Source organism: Chamaea fasciata, unplaced genomic scaffold (assembly GCF_029207755.1).
Source record: "Chamaea fasciata isolate MVZ Bird 193981 ecotype frontalis unplaced genomic scaffold, bChaFas1.0.hap1 SCAF_27, whole genome shotgun sequence".
Lineage (NCBI taxonomy): Eukaryota > Metazoa > Chordata > Aves > Passeriformes > Sylviidae > Chamaea > Chamaea fasciata.
This window is the reverse complement of record NW_027094112.1, coordinates 3,208,195-3,217,552: the sequence shown is the minus strand read 5'-3', so window position 1 is coordinate 3,217,552 and position 9,358 is coordinate 3,208,195. Positions and strand designations below refer to the sequence as shown.

Sequence of the window (9,358 nt, the reverse complement as noted above, 5' to 3'; positions counted from 1 at the left end):
CTGGCCGGCCAGCTGGCCCCATGGCACAGGAGCACCATGGCTGCTGCTCACTGGCACGTCCTGGGGTGTGCAGAGCCAGCTCTGCCCCGGCTGGCAGTGCCACGGGGCCCAGGCAGCACTGGGCAACTGCTGCAGCAAAGCCAGAAATACTGGCAGGACCTGCCGGCACGGCTGACCAGGGCTGGGACCGGCACCGCCCTGCCCGCAGAGACACGGCACCCACATGGATGTTCTACAGGAGTGAGGCCCTGTGCAGGGGTGGGCCATGAGGGGCTGGGGGTGCCCCCACCACTCAGGATCCAAGGCAGGGGACAGCAACATCAGGAAGGACATGGGCTTGAGGCCGTACAGTGTCAGGCGATATGGATAGAGCAGCTCTGGTCCTGACCTGTGGGAGTTGAGCTGTGGGCTGGGGACAAGGGGCACTGCTGGCGCCATCCCAAGCCCAGGCAGCCCAAGGTGAAAATTACCATTTTCCTCTTACCCTTTGGGGCACAGAGCAGGCGACTAAAAATACAGCCACGGTGGCAGCATGGGCTCCCACGCCCTCTTTGGCAGCAGCCCCTGTGGCCGAGGCAGTTCCCCCCGCCGGGGCAGCCAGTGCCAGGGGCTGCCCGGGAGCTGGAGCTGCCTGTACTCTTGGTGAAATGCCAAAGGTCGCCTGGCAATGACCAGAGGGACAACAGTCCCTGCCCCCAAGGACACGCTGTGCCGCTCCTCCCCACTGCCTGTCTCAGGCTCTGCTGCCCTGGCTGCCCCAGGGATCCGACTGTCCCAGCCTCCCGCTGTCAACCCACGCTCCAGGACAGGAGGCCCAGCCTTTCCTTTGTGCATTTATTTAGAAAAACAACCAACCAACCCCCCATCCCAAGACAGAACCAACAAACTACAGAGGCAACACTGAGGGGCTGAGCCCCAGCCGTACCAGCTGCCACTCCATCAGCCACCCCTGTGACATAAACCTGGCCACAGGGCCACCACAGAGCCCAGCCACTCATACAGGAGGAGCCCACGGGTCCCCGGGGCAGCTTGGCCCAAAGCCGCCCGCAGCTTTCCAGAAGGGGTGGGTGCAGAGGACGGACAGACAGATGATGGCACAGCACTACTGCCTGGTACCCTCCGCTCTGGGTGAAGCCCCCAGGGCACGAGCAGAGTGGCCAGGCAACACAAGTGCTGCAGGCAAAGGCACCAGCGTATAGGGGATGGGGACAGGCCTGGGGGCAGCGTGGGGGACCACAGAAGGGTGACCCTGCTGCCCACCAGGGAAAGTGCTGGGAGACGTGGGGCGCGCAGGCGTCTCAAAATAAATTAAGGGAAGAGCCAGAAAGGCAATGGCAGTGGGGGGAGCACGACCCCCTGGCCCCCTGCTCTCTGGAGCAGCTGGGGGCCAGCACAGACCTGCCACTCGCTGCTGGGCTTGGCTGCTCTCCCACGCCAGCCATCAGAGCACCTGCGTGGCCACACAGCTGCTGGGCTAGCTGTGGGAGGAACCCACTGGTGGCCGGAGCTGCCAGGGCCCAGCTGCAGTGCAGAGCCCCTGGGGCAGCACAGTGGGCTCCGAGGTGGGGGGACTGGTGGGAGGCTCCTGGGGCCGGGGCAGCCGCTGGGTACCCGCAGAGGCGAGGTACGTGTTGAGGAGCTGGGCGATCTCTTCCACCTGCAGGTAGAGGGGGCATAGGGGGTCAGTCCGGGGCACCCTTGGTGAGTGGGGAGGGTGGAGGGATGGCAGCACCTTACCTGGGAGGTCTCAAAGAGCAGGTCTCGATCCTCCACGGAGAGGCGGAAGGTGCTGCTGTCAGAGGCACCAAAGGAGGAGATGCGGCCATAGCAGAAGCTGTCCAAGGGCTCCGGCTCTCCAGGCTTGTAGAGCGAGACAGCCTTGGCCCCGATGCCCAGCCACAGGCGCTGGGGCCCACAGCCCACTGGGCTCTGCAGGGAGAGGGGTGTCAGGGCTGCCCACTGCCAGAGCTGCCCCTGTCTGTACCACACCCAGCTGGGGCCTCACCGCGTGCAGGTCGACATCGAAGAGTGTGGAGCCAAAGCCAGGCCACTCCCGCACCAAGGCCATGTAGGCAGCCATGGCCTCGGGCCGGCCCATGCCCTGCAGCAGCTTCCACTTCTCCACAATGGCAGCCATGGTGCTGGCCCCCTCCTCACGCAGACGGCCCCGCAGGCGCTGGTCCCGCTCCGCCCGTTGCTTGGCCAGCGCCTGACCCCAGAGCCCGCCGGCCAGCAGCCCTGCGCGCAGCCGGGCCCCCCGGCACTTGGTGGGGGGCCGGTGGGGCGGGGGCGGCAAGCGGGCGTGCAGCACGTGGGGCGGGAAGAGCTCCTCCAGGCGCGGGAAGGGCGCGTGGGTGGAGAAGTCACTGTTGAGACTCTGCAGGCGCAGGGCCGCCAGTGTCTGCAGCGTCTCCTCTGATGTGGGCACGTAGCCCCGCAGCACCATCTCGTGCGCCTGCGGGAGAGCGGGGTGAGCTGGCGCGGCCACCACAGCATGGCATGGCACAGCGCAGCCACCCCAGCGTGCCACCCACCTGCTCAAAGAGGAGGGCGAACTCCAGGCTGTCCCGTGGGACATTGTCTGTGTCCAGGAAGCCGTAGTGCTTGAAGCAGAGCCGGCATGGTGGGTCCTGCTCCCGGTCCTCTCCAGCCAGGCTGCAAAAGACAGGACCAGCTCCATCAGCTTGTGGACGTGCCCCATACCGTCTGTCCCCTCCCACCCATAGTCCCCCAGCCCCTCTCCACCATAGGCAGCAGAACAGGACATTTACTTTTCAAACCTGGTGAGGACATCAGCCAGCAGTGTGGCACTGCCCACTGGCTGCTCCCGTCGCCGGGACTGCTCGTAGAGCGCAAAGAGGTTGGGGCTCTGGGACAGCCCCAGGCGTGACACAAGTTCCTGGGCCACCTGGGCGAGACAAAGGCAACCGATGGTGACCACGTGTTCCTGGCCACGGCACTCAGGGCTGCAAAGGGACACAGATAGGTCATGGTGGGCAAAGGCAGACAGCCCCTGGCCCCTCTCCACCATGGCTCAGGGGGAGACCCTGCTCATCTGCTGTGGCACACTGCCCACCCAACCCTGTGCACTAAAATGTCCCCAGCCCCCTGTCTGGCACAGCCATAGCCCCTCACCTCCTCGGCTGTGGTGTGGGAACTGATGGCCACACTGCAGGCAGGTGCCCCAGGGCAGTGCACTGTGCAGATCATCTCTTGCCGCTGCATCAGCACCAGGATCTCCTCCAGGGAGGGCACGCACTCCCTCCCCTTCGTCTTTCTCAACGCCTCCCGGATGAAACAGGCATACTTGGCCATCTCTGAAGCAGGGAAACGGTTCTCTGTCCTGCAAGAAATACCAGGAGGATCAGGGTGGCACTGATCTGAGGGGTGCCCAGCACCTGGCGAGCTCCCTGGTGACAGCTGACACCCCTGGCACTAACCTGTCCAGGTGGAAGCACAGGAAGCGCAGGACAGGCGGGGAGGGCAGGAAGGTGCAGCTCATGCAGGTGAGGAGCTGCCAGTAGTGCAGGTCACCCTGCCCACCCGGCGCCGGCGGCTCCGTAGTCTGCTTCACCAGCTGGCAGTAGATCTCATCCACCAGCGGCGGCAGGTCCAGGCAGGTCTGCAGGACACCCTGCATCAGCGGCACTGGGTCCCGCTCTGACTCCAGCTGCTGCAGCGAGTTGAAGAGCTTCACAGCCTCGTCACACAGCGTGGTGTAGCTGCGGGGGCCAGGGGCTGTGGGATGGGATGAGGGTTAACAGCCCCGTGGTCCTCCCCAGGACCCCCCCGCCACAAGCTGGGCACTGTCCTCACACCCAGGGCCAGCCAGGCCCCAGCCCAGTGCCCACCTGCCCCGCACAGTGTCCAGCCCAACCATCACTGCTGCCAGCCTAGACTGCAGGCTGCAGGACCCAGCTCTGTGCCCCCCACATGCCCCTCACCACTTTGGTCCAGGCTGCCATAGGGGAAGGGCAGCAGGGGAGCGTAGAGGGGGCCACTGGTGTAGCGCAGGATGGGGTTGCAGCGATAGATCTGCTCCAGAACCTCAGGGCTGTCTCTGTGCTCCTGGGGGGGGCAAAGCAATAGCAGCAGCTGCAGAGGAATCACCTGGCCAAGTGCTTGGCACAGACCCCCACCACCACCCTGGGGCATGCAAGGCCCCAAACATCCATCCCAGTGCTGCCTACAGCTGTGGGCATGGGCAGCCCAGTGCCACGGGCTCACCTCAACATCACGCATGAGCAGCTGGGTGGGCGTTTGGACAGGTGCTTTGCTGTCAATGACCTTCTGCACGGCGCACACCCAGCGCACGGCCTCGTTGAGGTGCTCCGTGTACAGGCGGTAGCAGTGCTTCCTGCCAAACACCGTCACGCTCCAGTAGCCTGCGAGGGACAGACCCACTCACCCACTGCCCACCAGCACCACAGCCAGGCTGGCTCAGTGCCCCAGGGCTCAGCATAGCCCCTCTTCTGGGCAAAAGAGGCCCTCAGGGCTGGGAGGGTAACACAGCTCAAGTGGCTGGGAAGATGCAGCCCGGCCAAGGGGCACGGGCATCTCACCTGTCTCCTTGTAAAGCTGCTTGTCCGGCCAGAGCACAGAGCAGAGGCTGGTGAGCACCAGGGAGCCCAGCCGCCTGGCCCCCTTCTCGTTGCTGCTGTAGTAGTCCAGGGAGTCAGGTGTCAGCACGAACCAGTACTTCCGAGGACGGATCCAGGGGGTCTTCATGCAGCCCCGCATCTCCCGCTGCAGCCAGCCTGGGAAGGGGAACCCTCAGCCCTCACTGACATCCACCCCACCGGCTTCTCAGCACAGGGAAGGGTCTGCACAGGTCTGACCATCCCTCTGGGATGGGACCAGCCACAGCTGGGGCACAGTCCCACCTTTCACAAGAGCATCAGGGTCATCCTCCACTGGCCCCGGGCCCTTCTCCACGATGAGGCTGCGCATCTCCTCTGCAACAAGCAGGGACCTGTGGACAACATGGGGCTGAGCTCAGGTACCCGCAGGGGTCTCCCACAGGCCCTGAGCAGGGAGCTGGACTCGGGGCTGGGATGAGCTGGGTCCCAAGGGACTCTGGGCACCCCACAGCCCCGCGGTGGGAACGCGGCAGAGTCATTGGGTGCAAATGACCCCGGCTAAAAATAAGCTGTTTGCAGTCTTGGCCCTGCCAAGGAATTCGGAAAATGAACAACCAGGAAGGAATGTTGGCAGCAGTGTCAGTACTGCGAGTACAGGGAGAGAGCAGGCCCCTGTGCCCCGGCACCCCGTCTTCCTCAGCACCGACCACCCCAGGGCACAGCCTCTGCTCGTGGACACAGCCCGGAAGATCCTCCTGGCACAGGAAGAGTCATGCACAGCCCCATCAGCTAAGCCTGCGGCAGTCAAGCTATCTGGCATGGCAGGGGGATGGAGACATGCCTGAGGATGCGCCAGGGATGGGGACAAGCACAGCAGTCCCGGCTCTGCCACTCCCTGCTCTACCTGACAGAGCAGCACAGCCTGGTGCTAGCTAGTGCTGTGGGCAAGATGGTTCAGCACACGCCAGCACCAGGGCAACCTCCCACAATATGCCAGTCCCTCAGCTCCTGCAGCACCACACAAGGGATACAATGCAGGACAGAGGCAGGGGATCACTCACCGCTCCGAGCCACTGCTGCTACGGGTGGGCTGGCTCAGGCTCACCTCCAGGGATCCCTGGGGAGGAAGGAGACATCTCAGCCCCATGGTCATTACCTGGCACCCCCGGCCATCCCCCTCCATGACTAAATGCCTCCTCATCAACCCAGCTCTGGGCTCAGAGAGACAGGCTCGCATCCTGCTGCCACGAGGCAGAAGAGCCCTGGCACCCGCAAGATCACAGCAAGAACCAGAGCTGCAGCTGGGGCACCCCTGGTGCGGGGGCAGCCGGCAGGCGCGCTGGCCGTGTGTCCTCAGCTGACCCGGCTGGCTGAATACCGTGCAGAATTGCACAAGGTCAGTGCTGAGTAATACGCTTACGGCACAAAGTCCCATTGTAATGGGGCCGCTGACTTCCTGCCCGCGGCGGTGGGACGCAGCACTGGGAAGTCCCTGGCCCTGCAGCAGGACAGGGTCAGTTCCTCCTCACGCAGCACAACTTGACATGGACAGTGCCGCTCACGTGACAACCCTGGCACACATGCTGGGACACGAGGCAGAGCCCAGGCACAGGCAGGCACCGGCTCAGGCAGGGCGCCCAGCAGAGTGGGGTGTGGGGACGCGGATGCACCGGCAATGCCGTCCTGGGAGATGCACGGGAGCTCCTGCCAGCTGCAGCCCAACAGGGCAGCTAGAGGCATGACAGGCCGGAGCACGCAACGCCAAGAAAAAGAGACAGATGCTAAAAATAATGACAGGAAGGGGGGAGCCGCCGCAGGTATGGTTATGCTGTGGGGCAGGGCCAGACACCACTGACCCGTGGCATTAAGGGCACCTGTCACATAATGATGCACAGGGCCAGCACCTCCAGACACTGTCCCACTGCCGAGGCTGGGGAGGCCCTCACACACTCCTCAGGGCTGCAGGCATGGAGGCAGTGCCTAGTTTCTCGAGGGCAGTCCAGAGGAGGCAGCGGTGGCAGCCGGCTCCTTCTCAGGGATATAAATAAACAGGAGAGGAGCTGCGGCGGCAGGGCCAGGGTAGCTGCTCCCACGCTCCCACAAAGGGGCAGTCGATGCTGTGGGTTTCCAAGGACCCCCTGGCCACAGCAAAGGGCTCTCGGGGGAGCTGGCGTCACCAGTCGCCCACGCCAGTCCGGAGCCAGTGTGGCCCATGGGATTTGGGAAGCCCAAAGACGGTTCCTGACATAGTTGTGCCCTTGGCACTGCCACCAGTTCCCAGAGGGCGCAGCTCCAGCCCTGTCACTGTCCCCACTTCGCACCGTCCCACGGGGCTGGCACTGCTGGGAAAGAGGACCTGCTGCTAGGGCACCGACAGCGCAGGGTTGCCCCCAGCCCTGCACAGCCAGGGCCGTGCTGCAGCCCCGGCAGCAAGTGGGACCAGGCAGTCACCACCCCCTGCGTCCCCCGAGTCCGGGCTGGGACTCGGCCCCACGGCCCTTGGTGCAGGAGACCGCCGGGACAGCCAGGAGCCCCCGGGAGCCGGGGGTGCCCCCGCACCCCGCGCTATCAGCCGTCGCACACGCAGCCCAGCCGGAGGAAGCACCGGTTTCCGCCACTCCGTTTCCCTCCAGAGAGGAAGCAGCCGGAGAGGGGAGATCCAGGCCTGCTCTCCGCGCCCCGCACGTGCTCCCGGGACAGCCCTGGCCCGCTCCGGCGGGGCAGTCCGGGGCCCCGCCGCGCACCGGGCCGCCCCGGGTCTGGCGCGGGTCTGGCGCGGCAGCCCCGTGGCTCCCGTCGTAAGGAGCGGGCAGCGCGGGCCGAAGCGGGCGGGAGCACCAGCCGGCTCCCGTGACGGTGGCCCGTGCCCCGCGGGCCCGGGACCTCCGCGCCCGCCCGGAGCCTTCCCTGGGCTCGCCCGCACCCGCCGCACCGACCCACCCCTGCACCCAGCGGAACCACCCCGGCGGCTCGTCTGTGCTCGTCCCGGTGGCCGTCCCGGAGCCGGTGCCGGCCCCACCTGGTCTCCCTGGGCGCGGAGCTCGAAGGACGCCTCCTCCTCCTCTTCGGCCTCGCCGTCCACCTCCCGCTCCGCTTCGCCGTAGTCCCGCCGCAGCAGCGTGAAGCCCCGTCGACAGCAAAGCAGCCACCACAGCCCGCCTGGGAAAGGCATCGCCCCGCCGACACCGACGGGACGGCACCGGGACGCGACGGGACCGGCCCGCCGCCCGCCCGCCCCGCGCCCCGGCCGCCGGCACCGCCGCCGCCCCGGGCGGGCCGGGCCGCGCGTCACCGGGCGCCGCCAATCGCCGCGCGCGGCCCGGGGCGGAGCTCCCGCCCGGGGCGGCGGGGCCGCCGCTGCGTCAGCTGCGGGGCGGGGGCAGCGCGGCGCCGGTGCTCCCGGAGCCTCCGCCGGCGAGGTGCACCGGGTACCCTCGGCGCTTGGCGGGGCAGCTTCATTGAGCACCGCCTGCACCCGGTGTGGGCACCGGCACCGGGCACGGCCCTTGCCCTGCCCTGCGGCATCCGCATCAGGCGCTGCTCTGGCTCCTGCGTGCGGCAACACTGGCGCCCGTCCCAGCATGGCGACTCAGCCCGGTGCGGTGCCAAGTTTGTGCCAGCGGGCAGCACCATGGGCTCTGTGCTCGGGCAGGAGGGCACCGTGCGCAGGAGGGCACCGTGCCTGGGCAGGCCTGACCTGCAGGCCCTCATAGTGCCATTCCACAAAGGAGATGATGGAAGGCGTTCATGGTGGGGTCACGACCGGTGCCACAACTATGTGGCTCAGCTCAGCCCCGGGCTCTGCCCAGTGGCAGAGGGTCTGAGGCACCCTCAAGCCATGGGTGCCATGGCAGCGTCCAGGCCCTGGCCCCACTCCGGAAGCCCCAGGAGTTAAGGCTCTGGCTTTGCTACAGCTGTTGGGTCACTCCCAGGTATGTCCCTGGGAGCCTGGGTGCTGGGATGTGCAGGCAGGAAGCTCCGGCTGCCAGTTCCCCTCCCACGCAGCCTGCTCTGGATTGTGCCTGGGGCTGAGCCCCTGGTGTGGGGCCGGCTGTGCAGCCAGGGCAGTCACGGCATCGAGCAGAGCCCACCAGCTATGGGGGCGGCAGAGGACTGGAGCGGGACCACCCGAGACCACAGGCTGGGTGGGCAGCAAGGGCAGCTGCGCTGTCTGGGCAAGAACTGCCCGAATCTGGCCCCTGATCCCACCGAGGGCTGCGGGGGACAGAGGCACATCAGCCCGCCTCTGCGGCTGCTGAGTCAGCAGTAACCTGTTTCTAGCCCAGCAGTAGATGAAGCTTCTGGAATGGCTTCTTCCAGTCGAGCCCTGGGCTAAGCCCAAACAGACCGGGGAGGTGAACAGGAAGTGGCCTCCAGCCCCTGCAGGACTGGGAGCTGCTTCTCTGCATGCCCAGCTCTGCTGGGAAACTCCATGAGCAGCTGCACCACAGCCAAGCCCAGTCCTGTTCCCGGCACTGTGGAGTGCTTCTTTAGCCAGGCCTGGTGAATGCACGGCGGCGGCGCTGCCGGCCTATGGCACCAGCCCGTGGGACATGTGTCGCTCGCCATATCCTAGCCCGTGGTCATGTGTTGGTTGCCACGTGTCCGGGCCGGACCAGCCCCAGCGCAGCACCCTGGTGCCGAAGAGCGTCCGGGCCAGGATGTGCCCGAGGAGCTCGTGGGGGGAGTAAGGAGGAGACAAACGTCCCTCTGCCCCCGCCCTGGGGTGCAGGACCCAAGGAGGGTTTTTCCGGGGGGTCTCTGCTGTCCCCTGACTG

General features: G+C 66.4%; 1 protein-coding gene across 1 annotated transcript; it reads right to left on the bottom strand.

The window, feature by feature from the left end:
- Nucleotides 1-733: 733 nt before the first annotated feature.
- Nucleotides 734-7,804, bottom strand: PLEKHH3 (pleckstrin homology, MyTH4 and FERM domain containing H3). The gene is made up of 13 exons (XM_066205233.1): nucleotides 7,600-7,804; nucleotides 5,642-5,697; nucleotides 4,884-4,972; nucleotides 4,563-4,757; nucleotides 4,228-4,385; nucleotides 3,945-4,068; nucleotides 3,441-3,738; nucleotides 3,136-3,343; nucleotides 2,772-2,908; nucleotides 2,535-2,655; nucleotides 2,006-2,455; nucleotides 1,738-1,929; nucleotides 734-1,657 (listed from the first exon to the last, which is right to left on the bottom strand). Exons 1-13 carry the CDS (start codon nucleotides 7,750-7,752, stop codon nucleotides 1,475-1,477), a joined length of 2,364 nt encoding a protein of 787 aa, XP_066061330.1. The 5' UTR covers nucleotides 7,753-7,804; the 3' UTR covers nucleotides 734-1,474.
- Between the last annotated feature and the right edge of the window lie 1,554 nt (nucleotides 7,805-9,358).

Excerpts from the sequence above, each read along its gene's own strand:
- PLEKHH3 (XM_066205233.1), bottom strand. The coding sequence starts at position 7,752 with ATGCCTTTCCCAGGCGGGCTGTGGTGGCTGCTTTGCTGTCGACGGGGC. Across the intron at positions 4,386-4,562 it reads GCAGCTTTACAAGGAGACAG|GCTACTGGAGCGTGACGGTG; the intron begins GTGAGATGCCCG and ends TGTCCCTCGCAG. Across the intron at positions 2,456-2,534 it reads TCGCCCTCCTCTTTGAGCAG|GCGCACGAGATGGTGCTGCG; the intron begins GTGGGTGGCACG and ends GCTCTCCCGCAG.